The sequence below is a fragment of the Dasypus novemcinctus genome, chromosome 30 (assembly GCF_030445035.2).
Source record: "Dasypus novemcinctus isolate mDasNov1 chromosome 30, mDasNov1.1.hap2, whole genome shotgun sequence".
Classification (NCBI taxonomy): domain Eukaryota; kingdom Metazoa; phylum Chordata; class Mammalia; order Cingulata; family Dasypodidae; genus Dasypus; species Dasypus novemcinctus.
Genome location: NC_080702.1, coordinates 34,683,911 through 34,711,262, shown reverse-complemented (window position 1 = coordinate 34,711,262; position 27,352 = coordinate 34,683,911). Strand labels below are relative to the sequence as shown.

General features: G+C 38.6%; 1 protein-coding gene across 1 annotated transcript in view; it reads right to left on the bottom strand.

The window, feature by feature from the left end:
* LOC131276780 (vomeronasal type-2 receptor 116-like) overlaps positions 1-27,352 on the bottom strand; it is a 55,229-nt gene that overhangs the window by 17,223 nt on the left and 10,654 nt on the right. Inside the window, exon 2 of the mRNA XM_071212785.1 lies at positions 1,915-2,065. Coding sequence (XP_071068886.1) covers positions 1,915-2,065 — 151 coding nt within the window. The remainder of the gene's footprint in view (positions 1-1,914; positions 2,066-27,352) is intronic.

The window sequence follows — 27,352 nt, the reverse complement described above, 5'->3', positions numbered from 1 at the left end:
CTAGCTGGTCTTGAAAAACAGTACAAGAATAATGACCTGTTTGACTAGTGGTGAAAGTAAATAATTTTGGTATATAGAATTGATGTTATCTAATTCATACTTGAGGCAAAATCTTTCCAAGTCTCAGAGGAAAAATTAAATAGTAAAATTAGCACATCTATTTTTCAAACTGTAGACTAGGGAGACCTGACCAAAAAGGCACACAGAATAAAAGAAATTACACCTAAATTTTACTTTAAGTGAAATTTCATGCTCTTTTTTACTTCAACATGTGTTATAGAAAAATATTTAAAACAAGCAAGAACAAAATAAAATGAATTTTTAATGAACAAGTTCTTGTTAATTTCAATAAGAAAAATATTCTTAAAAGGTGAAAAAGCCTGTACATGAATAGAAAAAATGGCCAAAATCCTGAAAGGCAAATCATCACACCCTCCAGGCTTGTGAGCAGTGGGCACTGTGCCTGCTGAGACTAGTGAATATGACTCCCAGGTGAAAAAACCTTATATATTTGCAAGTGCATTTTACTGTCACATCGGGATTTATTTTCAGACAAAATTAAAAAAAAAAAAAATCTGTCAAGGTGTATATTTTCCTGAGGTGGTTTGAGTGCCCAGCAGAGTATAAGAAGGGAAGCAGTTAGTGCCTCCTACTCTGTCAGACACAACACCACTCTGTCCCTCGGCATTAAAGTGTTCTTAAAACAAGCTGGGACACATGAGAAAATCTGGCCTTCTACACCAGGAAATTCATTTCAAAATGTCTCTGAATGAAACAAGTTGAACTGCACTGAAAAACAGCAATCACCAGCCTCCTTCAGAATTAGGTGTGTACATCAAAGACATTGACAACAATGGGACAAATATGTTTTGAAAATTATGGAGAGGAAATAAGCAGGGAAGCATTGGAGGAGTATTAAAGAATGAAAGATAGGCAGACAAATATCCAGAAACGAAAAGAAAGAAAACTTAGTTGCAAAATTTTTCAAAGGAGAAAAAGGTCTCAAATTCCTAATCTTTCCATTCCCTGTCAAAATTTTGCTCAGCTTCTTGCAAATCATATGTATCTGGCACTTTCAAAAAAGCATTAACCCAATATTTTATTGTGTGGAACTCCTTATTCTCATGTGAGCAGAAACTATTTGCTGGAATCCCCGGAAATTTTTTAATCAATTTTATTGAAACGTGTTCCCTTGAAGTTTCATTTCATCATTTCATTAATTAGACCGTCAGATATAGATCTTGCAGTCACAGAAATCTACAAAGCAAAGTAGTTTAAATGCCCACATGAATGAGAATGAAGCTGGAGTGGAAAATATCTCACAAATCATTCATCTCTTATCCCTAGACTGGCAGGCAGCTGGAGGATGCATGAAGGAACCCTGACAGGTGATGATACAGAGATATTTCAAACAGTAGTCAGATGCCTGTTTTAAGAAGTCTGTCCATGCATGGGGGACACAGGTATCTGGGGCATCTTGGTAAGATTATTAGCATCTATACTCATGGGGAAAGAAAAATTTGCAAACCATTGTTTGGGGAACAGACATATTTTCCTGTAACCACTTAGCAAAGCTCTAACACCAGTGGATTGCATTTCTAAAGAATATCACTTGATCCACTGCTTGTGGTGCAGAAGCAGAGGGAAAGGCAAGGAGGGTGGAGTTTTTTGGAGAGGGTTGTCTCACTTGGATTCCAGCACTGGAAATGAACTAAAAGGAAGAAAAATATAATATTCATTCCCACAGAAAAATTTCCAGTAGAAACAGAAAAAATAAATTACATTCTGGGATGTGAATAGCAAGTGGGATGGAGAGGACAGGTAACGTGGAGTATGTTGATCAAGCCACCTGCAGATTGCCTAGGCAGTTTTCATTGTAACAATCAAGCAGAAAATGAGTTCAAAAGCACTTACTGCTTCATATAGACTTCCTTGGAGGGTTTGGTGCTCCCATCGTATGTTATAAATGTATAAAGGGGGAAAAAACCACCTATAATCAGATCTCCTTCCTTAAATACACTGGGTTTCATTCTGATGAAGCAGGCAGGATCAGTCAATCGCCATGCTGAGAGGGGAAGATGAAGGAGCAGGAAAATGAAAATAAATGGGTACATCACAGAAATGTCTCCCTGAATCAGAGCCAAAGCTTTAAGTCTGTGCACAGTATTTAGCAGACAGAGCTGAAATGGAACCTGTAGCCTGAAGTGTATATATATATATATAAATATATATAAATATACATATGGATGTTTGTGCTGGATATTATTATGACCTGGAAAGGGAAATCTAATTCCTGGAATGATGTCTTTTTATTCATCTTTTCCATATCCTCAAAGACAATAGGGGGAACTGGAACATATTTTGCCCTTGGGCTCTGCATCTGAGGTCCTGCACCAGGTGGAAACCAATGGTTGAAAACATGTTTGGATTATCCTCTTCACCCATAGGTGCTATGATATCATCAAGTCCACGGATAATAAGGCTCCAGGGACAACCTTCTCTCCAGGCAATTTAGTCTAACCTTTGTCAGTGCAGCAGGTCTAGTCATTGAATTGGTGTTCATTGCATGAGAACAATGCTGTGTCATGAAGGACTCATGTTTGTCAAGATTTAGGCAAGAGCATCCTGGAATCATGCACTCCAGAGTCCATAAAGATGGGCAGCCTAAAACATGTAGGTCCCAGAGTAGCCACACAATACACCCGATATGGCAGACATAAGCCTTCATGCCATACAATGGATCACAGCCACCCACAAATCAATGTGTCACTGCCTGGATAAGCAGCAGACACGCTAAATTCAAATCTTGGAAATCAGTAGCTTAAGGACAACGTTAAAATAAATGTGCATTTGCATTATGAATTCCTAAAATGTGACAACCTTCAGTCCTTATAAAAGCATCCTAAACCCATAGGTTAGCAAGTTATATTGATTCATTCCTCCACCTCCAGATTGGTTTCCTCAAATATTTGTACTTTTGGGGGAACATGGCCTTATGTAAGAAACTCTTGTCTTTTCTTAACATAAGGCAGAGAAACATATCAGGAAAGCATCCCCTACACTCTACGACATCAAACATTGATGACACAGGCAACGATAGATTTCTATTACCACGATGTAAAAAGTAAAAGACTTAAGGCAACTGACTTGGAAGGGAATTTGAAGATGTGACCATCATGCAGGCCCATACCCTTACAAGGCAGGGATTTTAAGTGTTGGGAATACCGCACAAATTTATGGTCTACCACACTCAAGCTTGCCTCCTCTGACTAGAGGTAGTAATGATCCCTAAGGCTATGGATAGTAGAGCTGACAAAGCCCTAGAAACAAACAGACAACCTAAACAGACAACAAGGACTTATTCCTTATACATTCCAGGTAGGAGTGAAGGACACATATCACTGTGTTCCAGTGTGGCCTTTTTCTAGTCTTAGAGGCTGGTAAGTTCCTTGCAATATTTGAGAATATGTAGGGTGGACATTATGACAAAGATTGCATTTATGCTTGTTGTCCAAGAGTTCAAAATTGGAAGAAAGAGCTATCAAAAGGCAAATGCAATCATATCCAGGTGACCCTTCCCTGGTAATATTGAGGGGCAATGTCTCCTTTTCCAATACATGATGGACAGAAGAAGACCTACCATGTAATAACATTTTTCTCTTCTTAAATCCTGGCTTTGTGGCTGAAATTTCACTTACTCTACTTTGCCAAGAAGAACTTGTTGCTTGGTTCTAGATAATCTAAAGGAGGCTTAGTGGAAGAGAGTGGTATCAGTGATTGAGACTCCAAGCATTGACAAGTGACTGTGGAAAAAGTTTATGAATATGGAGCAAGGCATTTTTTTTAGAAAAGTGATAGCTCTAGAATCTGAAAGGAAGATAAGAACTTTGAAATCTTCTGAATCAGGTTTAAATAGAGTTTCAGTGTGTGAGCTTGGAGTTATTTTTTACTTTATTTTTAAGAAGTTTTAGATTATAGAAATGTTAGAGCAGAAACATGGAGGGTATCCATGTGCCCTTCTACCACCCCCATTCATATTTTCCAATATCAATAGCATCTTTCATTAGTATGGAGCAGTTATGCCAATTGGTGAATTCATACAGAAGCATTGCTACAAACCACAGTCTATAGTTTGCAATATGGTTTTCAATTTGCACCATACATTTTTGTGGATTTTGACATTTATAATAGTTTGTATCTGTCTTTGAAAATTCATGCAGAACAATTTCAATTTCCTCAAACTTGGGGAGACAAATGCAAGCACATACAGCAAGTCTCAACAAATTTAGATATATTGAAATTACACAAAGCACTTTTTCTGACTACTGTGAAATGAGGCTGGAAATCAAAAAGGGTCGAGAACATAATTAGAAAAATTATATGGAAGTTAAACACACACTTAAACAGGCAGTTTGTCTTGGCGGAACTCAGATAAATATTAACTACCACAAACAAATGAAAATGAGAAAAAACATAAAATGTATTGGATGCAGCTAAATTAGTGCCAAGAAGGCAGCTCATTGCCTTAAATAAGTACATTTAAAATAAATGAAGAGCCAGAAACAAAACCGTAACTACACACCTGGAGGAAGTAGAAAAAGAACAACTATCAAATCCCAAAGCATGCAAATGGAAAGAAATAATGAATAAAGCAGAATTAAATGAAATTGAGATTAAGAAAAATTAGAAAGAATAAAGAAAGAAAACCAAAAATGATTCTTTGAAAAAAATTATAAAATTGAAAATCACTTAGGTAGGCTAGCAAAGAAAAAAAGAGTGTTGATGCAAATAAATAAAATCAGAAATGAGAGAGTGTGTATCACCACTGACCCCAAAGAAACAGAGTATTATAAGAGGATATATTGAAAAAAAATATATTGCCATTAATATGGACAATTTAGATGAAGGGTACAGATTTCTTGAAAGGCACATCAAACTATGTTGATGAAAGAAGAAATTCAAGAACGAAACAGTCCAATCATCTGCAATGTGATTGAAAGAGTGATAAAATTCTGTCTATCAAGAAAATCACAGGACCAGATGGATGGGCAAACTATGTCAATCATTCCAGAAAGAAGTAATACTTATTCTGCCTAAAATCTTTCAAATTTTGAGAAGAGGAAGCATTAGCTGACTCAGTCTGTGATCACATGGCCATCTCAACAGACACAGAAAAGACATTCAACAACACACAGCCTCCTTCTTGATAAAACCACCTCAAAAGATAGGATTAGATGGAAACTTCCTCACCATGATAAAGAGCCTATAAGAAAACTCTATAGCTATCATCATACTCTATGATGAAAGGCTGGAGGCTTCCTCTCTATGATCTGAAACAAGTCAAAAATGCCCACTGTCCCCACTCATGGTTACCATTGTATTAGAAGTACTTACTTGAGCACTTAAACAAGAAAAACAAATAAATGGCATCCAGTTCGGAAAAGACAAACTTTCATTAATTGCAGATGCAATGATTCTACACGTTGAAAGCCAAAAAAAAAATCTGAGCATAGCCACTAGTGATGATTAAACAGTTCAGTGAAGTGGCAGGATATATGAGCAAGAGGCAAAAATCAGTTTTTCTGTGCAACAGTAATGAGAAATCTGAAGACAAATTTTAAAAATTCTATTTCCAATAGCAATTAAAAGAATTAAATATCTAGGAATAAACTTAAGTAAGATGTAAAGAACTTGTAGGCATAAATTACACAGCATTCCTACAGCAAGTGATATAGGACCTAAACAAATGAAAGCATATTTCATATTGACTGATTGGAAGACTTAATATAATTAAGATGTCAGTCATTTCCAAATTGACTTACAGATTTAACCCAATTCCAATAAATTTCCAACAGCACTTATAAACAGACTTGGAAAAGCAAATTACCAAATATATTTGGAAGTGACTGGGGTGCCAAATAGCCAAAAACTTTTTAAAAGGAAAAATGAAATGGAATGGATGATGTTACTTGAACTTAAAATACAATACAAAGCTACAGTTGTCAAAACTTCATGGTAGGCAGGCACCAGCTGGTGATGCAATTAGGAAAAGACCTTGAGTAAAGGGTTAACTCAGACAAGAGGACTATGTCAACCTACAGTTAATGTCAGGTGTTAAAATCTGCTTTTTGACCTTGAATAAAAGGGGGAACATGAAAGGACAAATGAGATTATATGTCTATGAGTGTCCAAAAAAGAGTCGGGAGGTCATCAAAGGAGTCATGCATATGCACCCCTCAGCAGAATCCCAGAGACAGCCAAAGTAGATAGAACTCAGGTACTGGTTCTCCTGAGGACTACAGAGACCCATTGCTTCTATGGTCATGGCAGATGGCTCTGGAGTTCAGTGCCATGTGAGTTGGCCCTAGTTTGGAGTTTGTGTCCATGAGTGTGATGGAGTTGGATTCAGATGTAACCTTTCTATGCATGCTTTTTCTGTCACTTTCACTGAACCTGTGGTTGGTGCTAGGTTTGATGTATACTCAGGAGACATGAATCTCTGGACTGTCCATGTGACAGCTGGACCCTGAGGCTCAGCAGACTTGCAACTCCTACCATCCGGTTCCTTGGACTTACCCTGGTCAGCTAACAGGGAGGTGAAGTAGGTCAGCCACCACACCAGGGAGCTGAGAGCACCTACAACTGCAAGCAGAAGAATTGCATCTGACAACCATGTGGCATCTAAGCCCCCTTTTGATATAGAAGTGGAGTGTACACAACCATCCCATTGTCCACAGGATGGAGGAATAGAGTATGGATTAGAATGAACTTACTGATATTCTACAATGGAACTATTGTGATCAGTAATGGAAGAAATTGAAGCATTGATGTGCAGAAAGTGGCCACGGTAGCTGCTGAGTGTAGGGAAAGGGAAGAAGAAATATGAAGTGGGGGAATTTTCCTGGGTGGTACTGCTGGAACAGATGCCAGACATTTTATGTCCTTCCATGGCCCACTGGGTGGACTGGGGAGAATGTAAGCTGCAATGTGGTGCAGCAGTGTTCCAAAATGTATTCACCTAATGCAATGAATGTGCCACACAATGTTGAAAGAGGTTGTTGATGTGAGAGGATTGGGATGAGGGGGGTGGGGGTATATGCGGACTTCCTATATTTTTTAATGAAATGTTTAAGATAACAGAGAAAAAAATAAATGCAAAAGAAAAAAAGAGTAAATTCATGTTAAGTAAATCATCCACATAGAGTAGAATAGGAACAGACTGAAAAAGAAACTTGAGCCTCAAAAGATCACTTAATTAGATTTGTTAATGTATAGTCATGATGGTAACACAACTTTGTGAATATAATTAACATTAGTAAATTATATAACTGAATGTGGAGTAATAGGGGAAATATTGGTAGTATATATGTTGCTAAAATACAAATTAAAGGTAAGCAATGATAAGACTTGTGCACTATAGTGAACCGTAAAGGAATCTATGGGTTATAATTAATAGTACAATTATATTATTCATAATTGCTAAAAGATGGAAACAATGTAAGTGTCCATCAACTGATGAATGGATAAACAAAATGTAATATATTCATACATTGGGTTATTATTCCGCTGTACCAAGAAATCAATTGGATAAGCACATGACAACAAGCAGGAACTTTGAGAATATTAGGTTGAACAAATTCAGACACAAAAGGAAGAATATTTTATAGTCTCACTGATAGGATCTAAATACAATGAGTAGACTTCTGGAGTGGAGCTGTGAAGTATAGGTTGGTGGCAGATGGAATGTGGGATGTATGTAGAATGTTTAATCAGGTAAAATATAAATAGGTGGTAATGGTGGCAATTGAAGGCTACAAAAAATGAATGTAAGAAACACTGATTTGTGGATGTGAATGTGGCTGAAATAAGTAGTCAAGTGAAATTATCGTTATATGGAGGACAGCTGGAGGATGATATTGGGAATGTATAAAAATGATTTTGGAAGGAGATGAGAATTGTGGTTAATAATATAAAAGAAGGAATGGACTTCTACACATTTTTAAGAATGTGCTGATACAATCGGAACATACAAATAATATATTATATGGAATATACTTAAGAACACAACTTTAATATTTTGGAAGCAACAGCAAAGTTGGTACTATATTTTCTTTTTACAGATCTGAAATTAGGTTTTATTGAAATATTTACATGGTTCATTGCTCATTACATGAAGGTATATTCTAGAGCTGATATTTTGTACACATGTACACACATTTTAAAACAATGACTATAGACTATTTAATCACCCACTCCTCTATTGGCAAACCACTTTATTAGCAAATATTCTCTTTACCACCTTCCTTTTCTGTTTAACAGGAAAGATAGAAGAGTTCCTTGCTGTCTTTCACCTTGGCACATATTTAACTGAGGACAATTTTACTTGGCTCCCCCTTTCCTGTTTCTATCTCTGGAACATTATAAATGATAGGAATACCAATTACCCTGTACCTGGGCACACCCTGTCATCTTTTGCTATGATATTAGAGTAGCACCTTAAAGTTTACAAAACACTTTCAGTTACAACACATGAGCTTTACCTCAAAAAGTGCAGTGATTGGCCTGAAATATGCTTTTATCTTCCTTTTAAAAATAGGAAGGCTGAAGAGCAGAGGAAGTGAGTGTTTTGCCCGAGATGACACTGAAGTTGGTACTATATTAATGCTAAAGGTTAAAAAAAGAATCAGAAATCTGGTTTTGTGAGCTATGAATAAGATTAGCATTTTTTCTATTTTTTTTTCATTAATAAGGTGTGACTAGGCCGTTTAATCTGCTTCATCTGTGTATCTTCCTGAACTCTAGAGGAACATCTGAGTTAGTAGTTGGAATTAGATGAGATCAAAGTTCCTGGAATGAACTTTATAGAAACAATGTTTCCATAACTCGTTGAGCTGTGTTTTTCTGTTTTTTTAATTTTTTAAATTTATTTTTGTCTTTATTTTTTTAATATTACATTAGAAAAATACGAGGTCCCCATATACCCCACTCCCCTCACCCCACTCTTCCCCCCAAAACAACAATCTCCTCGATCATCATGAGACATTAATTGCATTTGGTGAATACATCTCTGAGCACGGCTGCTCCTCATGGTCAATGGCCCACACCACAGCCCACACTCTCCCACAGCCCACCCAGTGGGCCGTGGGAGGACATACAATGTCCGGTAACTGTCCCTGCAGCCTCACCCAGGACAACACCAAGTCCCAAAATTTCCCCATCTCATCTCATCCTCCCACTCCCTATCCCCAGCAGCCACCATGGCCACTTTCTCCACACCAATGCCACATTTTCTTCAATTACTAATCACAACAGTTCATGAATAGAATATCAGTAATTTCACTCTAATTCATACTCTATTCCTCCATCCTGTGGACCTTGGAATGGTGTGTCCACTCCACATCTATATCAAGAGTGGGCTTAGATCCACATGGATGCTGGATGCAATCCTCCTGCTTTCAGTTGTAGGCACTCTTGGCTCCCTCTGTGATGGTTGACCTTCTTCACCTCCTTGTTAGCTGAGTGGGGTAAGTCCAATAAACCAGAGTGTAGGAGTTGCAAGTCTGTTGAGGCTCAGTGCCTGGCTATTACATGGTCAGTCCAGAGATTCAGGAACCCTGGGTATACATTAAACCCCAGCATGAACTACAATTCTGGTAAAAGTAACAGGAGAGACTTGTGGACAAAAATCATATCTGAGTCCAGTTCCATCACACAGAAACACGAACTCCAAAGTAGGGCCAACTGACATGACACTGAACTCCATCTTCCATGACAATAGCACCTGTGGGTCTCTGGAGCCCTCAGAAGAACCAATGCTTAGGGTTGTATCTATTTTATCTGTCTCTGAGACTCTGCTGAGGTGTGCATAAGGGCAACTCCTCTGATAACCTCCCAGCTCTTTTTGGAGACTCATAGCCATATAAACTCATTCATCCTGAAAGAAGTTGATGCGGGATGAGTGACAGGTGTGGGGAGTGGGGGATCTGGGAGCCCCTTATATTTTATAATGTTACATTTTGTTAGATCTATTTATCTTTTAAAAAGATAATAAAAAATTAAAGGAATAGAAGTAAATAAATATATAAATATCACCAAAAATTTATAAAAATGTAGACTATAATGTAAACAATTATGTAACCAAAATTTTATGAGTGTGCAGTCTAAAATGTATACAATAATGCACACAATATTGAAACTATGATTATTATCTGTGTTTCAATATCTGTACATCAGTCGCATCAAATGTAATATTCACATGTATAAAGATCATTTCTCGGGAAGGGGGAAATGGGTTTGATATTGAGCCCGTGGGAGTTCCCTATGGTCTATATATGGCTTTACTGTGACCTAAAACTTTTTTGAAGACACACACAAAAAATGGAGACACTGAGGAAGAAATGGAAGAGATTGCCTTGCCACTGTACATACAGGGCAAAACCTATTACAGTGATGAAAGGGAAAACATCAAAAATTTTCTTATAATATATTTCATTCTATTATTCCAGTTCATTTTTTACTTTATTTTAGTTTTTCTAAATTGTTATATATTCTAATTCTAATCTTTAACCTATCATTACTATCGCATTTTCCTCTTAACTGAATTTGGCAAGATATTAGGCTTCATTTTTTTAAGAAGTTTTGGATTACAGGGGGTTTCAACTATGTCAGGGGAGGAGCACAGATGCGGCATGTCCTTGATGGGGGATGCATGTGTGGGAAGGAGTTTTCCAAGGCATGCATATAGAATATATAGATATGTTTGGATGTTGATGGGTTATGACATAAGAGGTAGAGTATCACAGGACAACTAAGGAAGTGCTGAGTTCCCATTCTGGGAATCTCTGTTGCACTCCCCAATGGAGGAGAAGCAATCCCCCAAGTACAAGGGAAAGGACAGTGAAAAAGAAAGTTTCAGTGATGGGTCCTTCGTACTGATGATTATGCTTATGGGTCTTTGTGCTTGAAACTGTTGATGTAGGAGGAGTGGGAGTGTGGAGAGGAGGGTATATGCTAACCTCTTATATTTTTTATTGTAACATTTTATGCTTTACATGTGTCTTTAAAAAATGATAATAAAAAATATTTCTGAATTTCAACTAGGCCTAGGGTTGCAAGGTGTGTAAGAGTTTCCTCCTGAGAGCCTCCATTTTACTCAAATGTGGCCACTGTCTAAGCAAAAATCAGCATGTTAATGCAATACATTTCCCCCAGCATGGGTCATGACTACTGGTGATGAGCCTCCCTGGGACTGAGGGATTACTATCAATCATTACCTAATGATGAAAGTTGAAAACAACTTGAATAAAAATGGTAGAGGCAAATGAGTTATATTGCTAAGAGACCTCAAAATAAATCAGGAGGTCATCAAAGGATTTGCTTATGCATGTCTCAGTAGGATCCCAGAGAAACTGAATGGAGATATAACCCCAGGAAGTGGTGCCCCTGAGGGCTGCAGAGACAACCAAGTCCTAGGGTAATGGCAGATAGCCTTGGAGTTCCGTGCTGTGCTAGTGGACACTATTTTGGAATTTGTGAACATGAATAGGACATGTGCCAGCTGGACCCTGACCCTCAGCAGAGCTGCAACCCCGACTCTCTGCTTCATTGGACTTACCCAGGTCAGCTAACAGGGAGGGGAGGATAGTCAACCAGCACACCAGTGACCCAATGTGTCTACAACTGCAAGCAGGAGAATCACATCCATCAACCATGTGGGGTCTAAGCCCCCTCTCAATTTAGAGGTGGAGTGGACATCACCCTCCCTCAGTCTACAGGATGGAGGAATAAACGTGAATTAGAGTGGACTTATTGGTATTCTATGCTAGAATCACTGTGACTATAGCAGTGGAAGAATTTGTATCATTTATGTGGAGACGAGGGCCACAGGAGGTGCTGAAGGCAGGGAGAGTGAAGAAGAGTTTTGATATTGGGGTATTTTCGGGTCTTGGAATTGTCCTCAATGATATTGCAGGGACAGACATGAGGCATTATATATATATATCCTTAACCCACTGAATGGGCCTGGGGGGGGGTGTAAATTGCAATGTAACCAATAATTCATGTGGTGTAGCAGTGCTCCAAAATGAATTCATCAAATGAAATGAAAGTGCCACCCTGAAGAAAGAGTCATTTTTTTTGAGGTTGGGAGGTGGGGATTGGGGTACATGGGAACCTCTTAAATTTATATCTAGAATGGGATTAGGTATAGTACTTAATACTTATTAATGTATTATCCAATTCATAAGTTTCTTTTTGAGGTTCAATTAACAAGTATATGTTTCAGGTTTGCAATACCTTACATCTTATATCTCCATGGGATCAGGCCATAATGCCAGTTATGTTTAACTTCTACTCACAGTACTGTGGTGATCACTGTTTCACTTGGTATGTCCTTCACAGAGCCAACAAGTTGCACCATCATTGACCTTAGGGAGAAGCTAGGAAGGTAGGTTCCTGTATTCCACCTGCCTGGTGTGTAGCACCCTTCAGTACTATGAAACAATGCCAATCTGGAGGTGATATCCATTGTACATTTGTCTGTACTGAGCCATCACTGGCTGCTGCAGGAGTTTGAAACTGCAATGTAGTCTCCATCGACTTTAGGAGCACAACCAGAGACGTAGTAGATGATTTTATTACTTTAGGGATCAGTGAATAACTTCACCAAAATCTCAAATGTTGAGGCAACCTGCAGTGTATCAAGGGAGTTTTTTGAAAGCACAAGAAAATTTGACAATGCTGAAGTTCATCTCTTGATTTTTATACTTATTAAAAACTTTGTATACAATGCATTACATATCAAATGAAGATTTAATACTTTGATTTTTAACTTTACACTTCTACCATGAAGACATTATTTAGCAGGTATTTTATTTTAGCAGTAGAGGAAAAACTACTCCTTTCTTAAAAAAAAAGAAAAAAAAAAGAAAACAAGATTTCCAAAGGAATCAAGGAAACTTTTTTATTACCACCACTTGAATAAGCAATCGAGGTGACATCCAGACAGATTTTACTGCTATGAAGTTACTTTTTGCTGTTTCTAGCTAATAATGGCTCTTAGAAATGGGCATTTAAATGCTTCAGTTTAGAAGAGGCTTTTTCAAATTCCTTATACTTAACCACAACTAGCAATTAAATAAATTCCACTTGTGATTTATACATTAAATCCACTCCCAAGACAGTATTGACATTTAAAGGCTTGTAATTAGGTGACCTTTCACCATTACTCAATTTTTAACAGGTAAACCCCAAATCTGATTTCCAAGGCACAAGTAAACTGACAATGTTAAACACAGATTTCATAGGTGAATGCAAGGTTAAGCACACATACAAACAAAATATTTATAACTTCAGCATTTCTAGAAGCTCTTTGATCTCAACTGATGGCACATGAGTTTTCTTATTGTCCAGGAGATTCTTATTAACTGGTCTGGATGTTGGTCTCTATTCATAACTTTCATAGGCACAACTGAGTTTAAACTAATAGAAGATTGAGGTTTAATTTTTCATTTATTTAAGGAGACATGACTTGAGCTTTCTGGACATCAGGTCTATCTGTCTTCTTTTCTTACATGGGTTTAAGTGGAATTCAGGGTCATTTACAGAGGCTGCTCTTGGCTATACTGGGGCCATGTAGGCCAGCAGGAGGCAGAATTTCCTGATTCCTGAAAAGAGACTCCTATGGGGAATGTGTTGGTATGCTAGCAGTTGTGCCCATTATTCTAGGAAGAATGAAGAATCATCTTTTAGCCACCAATCTGGCATCCCAGAGTCCTATTCTGCCTGAAATGTTCACCACTCCACACAATTTGAAGCTGATCCCCTGTCCCAGCATACTGAAAATTTCAACTCTCAGAGCCTGCCTGGCCTAGAGGCATCCTTGCAGGTGACATAAGTCTTGGGGGATATCTGATGCTTCAGTTCAGTGTACCCAAGTTGAGCTGGTGGGAGATATTCTGGGCATTCAGAAATGTGTGAGATAAGTCTCAGGGGATATTTGGCTGTCCTCCAAATGGAAGGGCCAAGGAATGGGGACTCTTCACAGTTTACTACTCTGGTTCTCATCATCTCTGATATTTCAGGGTCTTTGATTGACAGCATTATTACCCAAACAGAAGTTTTTGAGTTTAATCTCAGGAAATATTTGACTACTGAGGGTGAGAGCCAGTGGGCTTCGCTGCAGGCAGGGCCTGGCAGCAGGTAAGACCGACGCGAGGGATACTCACGGAGACTGGCTGATGGCGCAGGTCTGCTTTTTTGCGGAAGTGCACACACTTTTATATGGCAAAGGGTGACGTGTAAGCTGCTCATTTGCTCAGCCACTAGAAGCCTCTGATTGGCTACCATAGGCAGTTGCTAGGGAGGTTTGAAATCTGAGGGCGGGTACTAATGGGCGGCTCTCAGGGTAAATGAGAGCCTGAAGCGAAGGGCCCGGCACCGGCAACATGGCTGGCACTTTGTAGCGGGCTTTCAAGGAGGCTGATTATCTGCCTCATACTTGATGCCTGCAGGGGAGGCGCGTATCAACCTCAGACCCTGGTTTCAGCTACTTGCACCAGCCATATTTTTGCCTGCCTGCGGACCCTTCCTTCAGACTCCTTTCTGATTCTTGCTACTCTGATCATAACAGAGTCCCTGGTTCCAGGCCTTCCTGTGGCCATTTGAACTTGGAAGACAAATCGAATAGATGAGATGCCTTCTAAATTGAATACTGTTCCTTCCATGGAGAAGAGTCAGAAAACATATTAGCCATATCCCTCCAGAAGTTTTACATGCAGTCCTAGTTTTAAGATTTTACTGACTGATAATTTCCCAGCATATGGTATACAAAAATATTTGAAGATTCTTTGGGTATTTTCATAGTAGCCACAGTTCCAAATGACAACAGAGGGAGTACTGAGTTTCAAGCCAGGGGAGCTCTCTCACATTGCCCAAAGGAACAACAACAATCCCCCAAGACAAATGGCAAAGTCCAACAAGGAAGGATGGCCCAATGATGAGTTCTTGATATTGATGACAATACTTATGAACCTGTGTGTCTGAAACATGAACTATGCCTAGAGTTGCAGAGTGCCTAAGAATTACCTAATGAGAACCTCCATGTTGCTCAAACATGACCTCTCTCTAAGCCAAACTCAGCATGTAAATGCATTACCTTCCCTCCAGCATGGGACAAGACTCCTGGGGATAAGCCTCCCTAGTGCTGAGGGGTTAACCCCAATCAATAACTTGCGATGCAACTAGAAAAACACCTTGAATAAAATGGGGAAATGGTAAAGACAAATAAGTTTATATTGCTAAGAGTCTTCAAAAGAGAGTTGGGAGGTCATCAGAAGGGTTACACTTATGCATGACTCAGCAGAATCTCAGACACTGACAAAGTGGATACAACCCCAGGTACTGGTGCTCCCGGAGGCTATGGTGACACACAGGTTCTATGATCATGGCAGTTGGCTCTGGAGTTCCGTGCCTTGTCAGTGGGCCATAATCTGGAATTTGTGCTCCTGAGTGTGATGGAGAAGAACTCAGATGTGATCTTTCTATACATGCCTCTTCTATTACTCTTACAGAACCTGTGGCTGGCACTGGAGTTGGTGTATACTCAGGAGACTTGAATCTTTGGACTGCTCATGTGCCAGCTGAGCCCTGAGCTTCAGCAGTGTTGCACCTTCTAGTCTCCAGTTGGTTGGTCTTATGCAGGTCAGCTAACAAGGAAGTGAAGATATTCAACCACAACACCAGTTAACTAAGAGTGCCTAAAACTGAAAGCAGGAGATTTGCATCCATCAACCATGTGGGATCTTAGCTCCCTCTCAATATAGAGGTAGAGTGGAGGTTAGCATCCCATGGTCCATTGGGTGGAGGAATAAAATATATAAGAATGGACTTACTGGTGTTCCACTATAGAAAAATTATGACTTTAGCAATGGCAGAAATGTTATCATTGATGTGGAGACTGTGGCCAAAGTAGTTGCTGAACGGAGGGAGTGGAAAGAATAGATGTGATGTGTGGGCATTTTCTGGACTTGGATTTGTCCTAAATGATATTCATGGTCAGATGCGGAACATTATATTCTTCCATAACCCACTGAATGTCCTGGGAGACAGTGTAAACTACAATGTAAACATTATCCAAGCATTGCAGCAGTGCTCCAAAATGTGTTTATCAAATGAAACGAATATCTCTCAATGATGAAAAAGGTGGTTGATGTGGGAGGATTGGGGTCGGTGGGTGTGGGGTATATGGAAATCTCTTATATTTTTTAATGTAACATTTTTGTGATCTATGTATTCTCAAAAATACAATTAAAATATAAAGTAAAACAACGGTCATTAACTGATTAGAGATTAATGGTGCTATCTAATAGGCCTTGTTGCCTTGAGGCAATGGCTTCCTTTCTAGCAAAGGTTGCTTCCCAGTTTCACTGTTTTTAAGACATTCCAAAGCATCTAACAAAAATCTGTAAAGAGAAATTCAGTGGCAAGAATTGGGAAAGTAAATACATGGGTTAAGGTTAAACAAGCAAGAGTATCCTGGCTTGTGTTCCCCCTGGGGAAAGAGAATTTCCACAGCATCCATTTTGGCACTGCCTGCCACTTGACAGGCCTGCAAAGGTATGGGCCCCAGAAGCCCCTTGCTCTCTGGCTCTCTGGTTCCCCATTACTGCTGTGCACAATCTAGGGTAGAGAGTAGGAGAAGACAATGGTTGCCAGCCCCAAAGGCAGAGCTGACAGCTGCTAAAATTGCTTAAAAGAGCATAGTAGCACAGTGCGCTCCTGTTTTGTACCCCAGACCACCCCGCTGGGGTCAGATGTAACAAGCCCAGGCTTGTGGCATGGACACAGTGAGTTCCAATGCCCAAGCCCCTTCCCTTCTGGGATTTCATCCAATGGGGGCTCATAGGCTAACCCATTTAAAATGAAAAAAAAAAAAGGAAGCCTTCAAACAAGCTGTAGGCTATAGTTTCACTCGGCAATAAACTCGTGGATGGGCTCACCAAATATGTTACCAGATTTTGTTTAGGTTCTTGACTATGCTGCAGAAATGAATTGCAAGAGCAGGTCAGGTGAGCTAGTCCAGTAATTTATTCAGGTAGGGAAGGAAGAGAAATGGGAGAAAATAACAGTTCAGGGGTCCCAGGTAGAGAGACAAAGCCTAAAAAGTGATGAGGAGGGCTGATTTACAGACTACAATCCTGCTTTGTAGGTTATAAATCCCCAAGCTTACTTGCATAGTGATCCAAGATAGGGAGAAGGCAGCCAGAGTTTGGGCGCAGTGGAGAGAGCGAGAGCTTCATGCTCAATTTTGAACTGTCAATTATCCCACCCCTGGCTTATGGCACGGGAGGAGTTCTAACTGTTTACCATTTTGAATGCCCATTTCTCCCATCAATCTCACATGAGGGCCCAATGATAACATCCTTGGGGAGTATCTGGGTCTGCTTCTGGCTTGCAGAGGAGGTCTTTGATGTGGCCGAATCTTGCTAAGGGTCTTTCAGCAGCCGTCTTGTGGCTATTCATGTCCACAGCGACTTCATGCCAAGTTCCAGATCCATCTATTGATTCCCTATCTTACTAGCCTGCTTCATGTCTTTTTAAAACTCTACTTGTGTCTGTATATGTGTTCAATATATATCTTCATATATTGGGATGGTAATATCAAAGTTACAAATGAAAATTCTTAGAAGAGCTCTATTTGAATTGAAATATCAAATATGCAGTTATACATGTGAAGAAGCATTCCTAGATCCCAAATTAAGCTAAGCAGGATGGAGAGGTAATATAGAAAACTGGATATAGAAACTATAGGGAAAGGAAAAAGATTTTCCCAAACTCTCTAATCTGCACTACTCCCTAGGCATTTTCTTTGAAAGAGCTGTGGGGAAAAGACAGTGTGATAGATTAAAACTCAATCTTCTGATGTGGGGAATTAAAAGTCATAGTTACCCTGTGATTCCTCAATTTAAACATTTTAGCAGCCTTAAAATAAAGGTGGTTAATGATCTTATTACTGAATTTCAATAAGAGAAAAAAAATCCTTGAAAGCTAAGGAAAGACAGTTTCTAAATTATAATTAAAACAAATAAAACATGTTGTAAATTGTAAATTCATGTCTAGAGAAATTAAGTTAAAGAAATGTAGGTCTGTCCACTTTAAATGGAGAAAGTAAATTCCATGTTTGCTAAATGGAATTTAAGGTAATTAAAGCTGGCTAGTAAAATAGGATATCAATAGGTAGATTTGGACCTGGCAAAGACTCCATGTTGACATCAATATCCTGAAGATGGCTGCTGCAAGAACAACAATCAAGATTTCCTTCAGAAGCCAGGAAACCACTGATACTTCCCAAGGACTTTATCTTTTGGCCATCCTGGGCGATTGATGAGTGGGGTAATTAATCAAAACAGTAAATAGCTGGAACTCCTTCCCTTCTAGTACCAAAGGGACAGAATAATTAATGGTTTAAAAATCGAGAATAAAGATCTCTTTGCATTTTCTTGCATTCACTCTGTCCCAGTGCCTTTTCCTGCTATCTTCACCCTGCTTTTGCCATTTATCCCCTGCCATTATGGCCACACAAGTAAAACCTGGTAACTTAAAATCTATAAAGTGGAATTGTAGTCGGTAAATCAGCCTGCTTTACTACTCTCCAGCCCCTTTCTCTCTACCTGGAACCAATGATTAATCATTTATTAAAAGCCTAATTGATATTAATGCAAAAAGTAATTTAATAATATGGAAACATGTTGGAACAATTGAGAATCTTCAGTTTCCATAAAATAACTGAGAAAGTCTGCATATTAAAGTAGTGGTAAAGACTAAAACAATATGGTATACATTAGATGGGAAATGTTTAAGAAAACTTCACAAAAATCATAAGAAAATAAAGAATATAAAAATTCTTTTAAAGAAAATAAAATATATAAAAATCAAAAGAAACCTAAGGATTATTAAACTCCTGTACATTCAAACCAGGTCTTCAATAAACTGCATTTTGCCTCTCCATTGGAGTTATTGGCTAGGTTGTTCACTGATCCCTGAAAAACTTAAAGTTATCTACTAAATCTCTGGTTGTGCTCCTGAAGTGGATGGAAAATACATTACAGTCTCATACTTCTGCAGTAGGCAGTGGTGGCTCAACATGGTCAAATACACAATGGATATTGCCTGCAACCTGGCACTGTCTCATAGTGCCAACCAAATGATGCACCAGGCTGGTAAAATAATGTAGTCCACCTTCCTAGGTTCTCTCTAGGGTTAATGGTGCTGCAGCTTGCTGGCTGTGTTAAGGACATACCAAGTGGAACACTGATTTCCAGAGTGATGTAAGTAGAACTTAAACAAAATCAGCATATAGCCTGCTCCTATGGAAAGATAACATCTACAATATTGCAAACCTGGAGCTTAGTTCTTAAAAAGAACTAACATGAAATTAAAATTGCAACTCAGATGCTGGAGCAAGATGGTGTCTGAGTGAGTGCACCTTATAATTTCTCTTGTAAAGAAGTGGCTGAATAGGGTTGGAATTTTGCTGGACTGGGCTGTTTTGGGTGTTTGCAGGGCAGGAGGTGTCTGGACATCGATTCAGTGGGACAGTGACAGAGAAGATTATTGTAAAAGGTATAATTTTGGGTCTCTTTCACAGAGATTGGGGTTGTGTGTGGGACGCTTCCCCCTGGGTCTGGCAGGCCGGCAGTGGTGATTCTTGAAGGCTTTACCGTGCTGGGGAGTTCCCAAGCCCTGAGCGAGCTATTAGGGGGCTTGCAGTGTGGGAGGTGTCTGGAAGTCGATTTGGTGAAACAGAGATTTAGGCGATTCTTGTGAGACATGGAATTTTGGGTTTCAGACATGGAGATCAGAGCTTCCGACTAGATCCCCTCCCACTAGGGCTGGTGGCCGATCTCCAGTGGTCCTTGAACTATTTGTATTACACTGGCGCCCCCAGCAGGCTGTTTTGGAGGATTGCAGGGCGGGATGTGTCTGGAAGCCAATTTGGTGAGACCGAGACAGGAGAGATTTTTGCAAGACGTGGAATTTTGGGTTTCTGACACGGAGATCAGAGCTTACGGCTGGAGCCCCTCCACCTAGGGCTGGTGTCCCATCTGTGGTGGTCCCTGAATTGTTTGTAGTAGAGTGGTGCCCCCAGCAGGCTGTTTCAGGGGCTTGCAGGGGGAGGTGTCCTGAAGTCAACTTGGTGAGACAATGACATAGGTGTGGAACACGGGACATGTGGTGCAGCGATGCCCGGAGATGTACTCACCAGACACAAAGGATGTGACATGATGATGGGGGAGAGTGTTATTGTGGGGGATGTGGTGGAGTAGAGGTGGTGGGGGTGAATGGGGACCTCAAATTTTTTTAATGTAATATCTTTTTGAGAAAATGAATAAATTGAGTAGAATTTGAAAAAAAATAAAATAAAATAAAATTGATATACAAAACTTTAAAAAAAAAAGAATAGATGGAAGCAGGGTAACTGGGGGCAATGTAAGTGTTCCATGAGATCATGCAATGATGAATATAAGATATGTTAAATCTCACCAAAAATGTATAAAAATCTATAGATTAAAATGTAAATAAAAATTTAGAAAATTGAAAAGTCTAAAATATAAACCATAATGTAAACAAAAAAAAAAAATTAGACTCTTGTGACAGGTGGAATTTTGGGTTTCTGACACAGAGGTGAGAGTTTGTGGGCGTGACCCCTCCCCCTAGGGCTGGCGCTGAGCTTCAGGGAACCCTGAAAGCTGTGTTACACTGCAGCGCTCCAGGCTACCTGTTAACTGGATGCATAGTTCCCAGGTCTGTGTCCCCTAAACCCTGGTGGCCCACAACCCAGAGACTCACACCTCTTGAGTTTGCAATATCACAGATTTCCCACGCCTGAATCTACCATGCCCTGAGGTCCATCTGAGGACCTTGACTGTTCTAGCCCTTGGCGTTTGAGTGGTTTTTTTACCTTTTTTCTTTTTTTATTGTCTTGGTTGCTAATATTGCAATTATCTCCTGGTGTTTTCTCCCATTGTATCCCCCAAAGTCCTTTTTCGTTTATTTAGGATTTTTTTTCTTTCTTCTTTTTTTTCTTGCTTGTTTCCCTCCTTTGCTTGGCCCACGCCCCTTTTTTTCTTCTCTTCTTTTTTCTTTTTTCTCTTTTTCTTCTTATTCTATTTTATTTATACAATAGGTGCTGCAGGGAGTGGCTCATATTTGCTGTATTTCCTCATCCTCCATTTCCTCATTTTTGTGTGATTCGATTTTGGCCACCTACACTATTCCCTTTCACCCACGTCTTGATATCCTCCATCATTTTCTGTCTCTCTTACAGTCCACCTCCCTTTCTTTGGTCCCCAAACTGTCTAACTTTCAATTTCCAATACCTTTCTTCTGTTTTCTGTCTTTTATCCACTCAATATTATTGTCTTTCTTTTCTTTTTCCCTCTCTTATGAAAATACTGACTTTTTAATTTGTACTATATTCCTCTCATTATTCAGTTGACTATCTCATTATAGGTGCTCTACTTACAGCTATAACTCTCCACAACTTACATGAATCTAATATCCATTCTCCCATGTATCACATTGCTGCTCTGCTAACATTTACTACCAATACTATTTTACACATTTTCTTTTCTTACACAATTTCCTTGCCCGGGCCCTAATATATTCCTTCAAAGTGAACTCAGCCAGCAATAAGAAATTAGAATAAGAAGAACAAAGTAACAAAGAGAAGACATAACACTTATGCAAGAACAAAAACTAATAAATCACCAAGACTAGACAAAGAAGCTAAGGAATGGATTAAACTGGTCAAGACAAAATGATGATCAGGCAGAAACAAAAAACTACAAATCAAACCAATAATCAGGAAAAGATGGCCGAATACAATGAACAAACTAAAAACCAGAAAGAAAAGGAGAACATTGGCCAAGTATTTAAAGATCTCAAAACATATATTAGAGACCAACTTAATGAAGTAGAGGAAGAGTTTAACAATATGAAGAAAACATTTGGAGAGAAAATTGCAGACATATGCAAAAAGATAACAGATTTGATGGGAATGAACACCACAGTTCAAGAAATAAAAAATACACTCGCTGCAAATAGCAGCAGATTAGAAGAGGCAGAGGAGAGAATTAGCGGCGTGGAAGACAGTACATCAGAAATGAAACAGATAGTAGAATTGGTCGATAAAAAGATAGAAAAAATACAGCTAGGACTTAGGGACCTGAATGACAATGCAGAATGCATGAACATACATATTATAGGCATTACAGAAAGAGAAGAGAAGGAAAAGGGGACAGAAGGGGTGTTGCAGTAATAATGGCCGAAAACTTCCCAAATCTACTGAGAGAAATGGATGTACATATCCAGGAAGCAAAATGCACCCCAAACATCATAAACCCCAACTGGCCCACCCCAAGACATATACTTGTCAAATTATCCAACACTCAAGACAAAGAGAAAATTCTAAAAGCAACAAGAGAAAAGAAAACCATCACATACAAGGGAGCCTCATAAGATTAAGTGTTGATTACTCATCTGAAACCATGGAGGCAAGAAGGCAGTGGTATAATATAGTAAAGGTACTAAAAGAAAAAAAATTTCCAACCAAGAATACTCTACCCAGCTAAACTAGCATTCAAAAATAAAGGAGAGTTCAAAATATTCACAGATGAACAGAAATTGAAAGAGTATGCCAACAAGAAACCTCCCCTTCAAGAAATACTACAGAGAGTTCTGCAGGAAGAAAGGAAAAAACAGGAGAGGCAGACTTGAAGGAGAGTGTAAGAGCAACAAAAATGACAAAAACAGAAGAAAAAAATAAACAAAATATGAAAAATGCAAGTCCAATCAATATATGGCTAACATAATTCCTTGAAAGTAAACACACTGAATGTCAATGGATTAAACTCACCTATCAAAAGATTCAGACTGGAACACTGGATAAGGAAATATGACCCATCTATATGCTGTCTACAAGAAACACCTCTTAGATCCAGAGATGCATGGAGGTTCAAAGTGAATGATTGGAAAACAATCTTACAAGGAAACAATAACCAAAAAAAAAAGGCAGGACTAGTTATATTAATATCAGACAAAATAGACTTTAAATGCAAAAGAATTGTGAGAGACAAAGAAGGATACTACATATTAGTGAAAGGGGCAAACTCTCAAGAAGGACAAATAATCATAAATATTTATGCTCCTAACAAGGGCGCCTCCAAATACACAAGGTAAACACTGGACAAACTAAGTGAAAGAATAGATGCCTCCACAATTAGAGTGGATGATTTTTATATACCACGATCAACTTTGGACAGAACATCTCAAAAGAGAATCATTAAAGAAACAAAATATTTGAACATTATCTTAGATGAGCTGAATCTAATAGACATATACAGATTATTAAACCCGAATAGAGCAGGACATACATTTTTCTCAAGTGCACATGGATCATTCTCCAAGATAGAACTTATGCTAGGCCAAAAAGAAAGGCTCAATGAATTCAGAAAGATCAGAATCATACAAAATAATAGCTCTCACCACAGTGGAGTGAAGCTGGAAATCTGCAAGGGCCACAGGCCCAGATTTCACACCAAGATATGGAAATTAAACAGCACACTCTTAGAAAAACAGTGGGTCAAAGAGGAAATCTCAAAAGAAATTACTAACTACCTTGAAACTAATGATAATGATAACACAACATACCAAAACTTATGGGATGCAGCAAAAGCTGCACTGAGAGGGAAATTTATAGCCTTAAATTCATACATCAAAAAAGAATAAAGAGCAAAAATTGAAGAATTAATTGCACATTTGGAAGAATTAGTAAAAAAACAGCAAAATAATCCCACAGGAAGAAGAAGGAAAGACATAACAAAGATGAGAGCAGAAATAAATGAAATAGAAAATAAGAAAGCACTTGAAAAGATAAACAAGACCAAGAGCTGGTTCTTTGCAAAGATCAAAAAAATTGAAAAACCCTTAGTGAGACTAACAAAAAGAAAAAAAAGAGAGAGAAGTTGCAAATACACAAAATAAGAAATGAAAAAGGAGATATCACCAATGGCCCCACAGAAATAAAGACTATATTCCCACAAAAATGACAAGTCAGAGGTAATGGACAAATTCCTAGAAACACATAAACAGCCTATATTGACGAAAGAAGAAATTGATGATCTCAAAAAAAATCACAATTAAAGAGACAGAATCAGTCATTAAACACTTCCCAACTAAGAGCCCAGGGCCAGATGGCTTTACAGGTGAATTCTACAAAACATTCCAGAAAGAACAACACCAATCCTGCTAAAACTCTTCCAAAATTCAAAACATAAGGAACATTACCGAACTCATTCTCTGATGCCAACATTACCCTAGTACCAAAGCCAAACAAAGACAACACAAGAAAGGAAAATTACAGACCAATTTCTCTAATGAACCTGGACGCAAAAACACTCAACAAAATACTTGCTACCGTACTCAACAACACATTAAATGAATTATACCCCATAACCAAGTAGGATTCATTCCAGGTAAGCAAGGATGGTTCAACATAAGAAAATCAATCAATGTAATACACCATATAAACAGATTGAAGGGAAAAAATCACATGATTATATTTATAGATGCAGAAAAATGCATTTGAGAAAATATAGCACCCTTTATTGATAAAAACACTCCAAAAGGTGGAATACAAGGAAATTTTTTGAACATGATAAAGAGTATATATGAAAAACCCACAGCCAACACCGTTTACAATGGTGAAATCCGAAAATCCTTCCCTCTAAGATCAGGAACAAGACGCGGATGTCCACTCTCTCCCCTTCTATTTAACATTGCCTTATAAGTACTTGCTCGAACACTGAGGCAAGAACCACATATAAAATGCATTCAAATTGGAAAGGAAGAAGTCAAAATTACATTATTTGCAGATGACATGATGCTATACATAGGAAACCCGGAGAGGTCTACAACAAAACTTCTAGAACTCATAAATGAGTTTAGTAATGTCACAGGGTATAAGAAAAATGCACAAAAATCAGTAGCATTTCTTTACACCAATAATGAGCAAGCTCAGGAGGAAATAAAGAAACAAATACCATTTACAATAGTCAATAAAAATTCAAATACCTAGGAATAAATTTAACTAAAGATGTAAAAAATTTATACACAGAAAACTACACAAAACTGTTCAAGGAAATCAAATAAGACCTAAATAAATGGAAGAATATTCCCTGTTCATGGATAGGAAGACTAAATATTATTAAGATGTTTATCCTACCGAAACTGATCTACACATTCAGTGCAATCCCAATAAAAATCAACACAGCCTTCTTTAAGGAACAAGGAAAACTAACTATGAAATTTATTTGGAAAGTAAAGAGGCCCCGAATAGCCAAAGACAAATTGAAAAAGAAAAATCAAATGGGAGGAATAACGCTACCTAACTTCAAATCATACTACAAACTTACAGTAGTGAAACCAGCAGGGTATTGGTATAAGGACAGACACACAGACCAATGGAACCGAATTGAGAGTTCTGACATAGATCCTCATATATATAGCCATATAATATTTGATAAAACCACCAAAACCTTTCAACTGGGAAAAAAGAGCCTATTCAACAAATGGTGTCTTGAGAATGGGATATGCACATGTAAAAGAATGAAAGAGGATTACCATCTCACACCTTATACAAAGATCAACATAAGATGGATCAAAGACCTAAATATAAGAGCCAAGACCATAAAGACTTTGGAAAGCAGTATAGCGAAGCATATACAAGACCTTGTAATAGGAAATGGCTTCATGAACATCACACCAAAAGCATGAGAAGCAAAAGACAAATAGATCAATGGGACATCCTCAAAATTAAAGCTTCTGCACCTCAAAGGAGTTTGTCAAGAAAGTAAAAAGGGAGCCTACACAATGGGAGAAAATATTTGGTAACCATATATCGGATAGGAGACTTATAACTTGCATATATAAAGAAATCCTATATCTTGAAAATAAAAAGACAAACAACCCATTTAAAAAATGGAAAAAAGATTTAAACAGACACTTCTCCAAAGAAATAAAATGGCTAAAAAGCACATGAAAAAATGTTCCAAATCTCTAGCTATCAGGGAAATGCAAATCAAAACTACCATGAGATACCATGTCACTCCCATAAGATTGGCACCTATGATAAGAAACAGAAGACTACAAATGCTGGAGAGGATGTGGAGGAATGGGAACAGTCATCCACTGATGGTGGGAATGAAGGAGGATCCAATCATTCTGGAGGACAGTTTGGTGGTTTCTCAAAAAACTAACCAAGGATTTGCCATGTGACCCAGCAATTCCACTGCTGGGTATATACCCAGCAAAAATGAAAACAAGGACAAAAACCGATATGTGCACAACATATGTGGCATTGTTCACTATCACCAAAAGTTGGAATTAACCCAAATGCCCAACAGCAGATGAATGGATCAATAAAATGCGGTATATACATACAATGGAATACTACTCAGCTTTAAGAACAAATACAATACAAACACACGTGATAACATGGAAGAATCTTGAGAACCTTATGCTGAGTGAAGCAACACAGCCATTGAAGGACAAATACTACATGACCTCAATTATATGAAATAAGTAAACCAAGCTGCCTCAGAGACTAGAGACTGGATGATAGGCTTACAGTAAATCGGGGGGGGGGGAGTAGAGGAAGAATGTAAGGTGACATTTACATGGGTGAAATCTATGATAAGCTGGAGGTAAGTATGCATACAAGGAAGGGATAAAATGGGTGAATAGGGTCACCTTTAATTGGGGCTTTGCAGGCTTGAGGGGACTAGGGATGGGAGGATGGGTAATATTGCCCAAGAAATTAGGGGGAGGGTGGGGCAACATACAAACGGAGATTGTCAGGTATTTGGTTGAGAGTATAATACTGAGAAAACCTTTTCAAAAATATAATAAGGAAAGTTGCCTCTTAAGATACTTAAAGGGGTTAATCTGACTCAGGACAGACCTCTAGGGAATATGTGAATGCTCATTTTGCCAGAGTGGGTTATATCATTGGGTAGAGACCATATGATGAGAGTAAAGGTATACCCACATCCTGGGGAGGACTGAGGCCATGAAATAGAGTCAACTGTATATCTCAAGAGAAATGGTGTCTCCCAGGGCATTCGGGCAGTTGAGCATGTCAAGCCCTCAACACTGGTGCAAGTATCTCTGAACATGGCTCTTCAAGAAATGAAGACTAACTGTCACTGTGGGCCCTAAAGGGAGGGGGAAATAGGTATTGAATAGATGGAACCAATGTAACTGTGAGGGCAATAGAAGTGTTTCACAAGAGTAC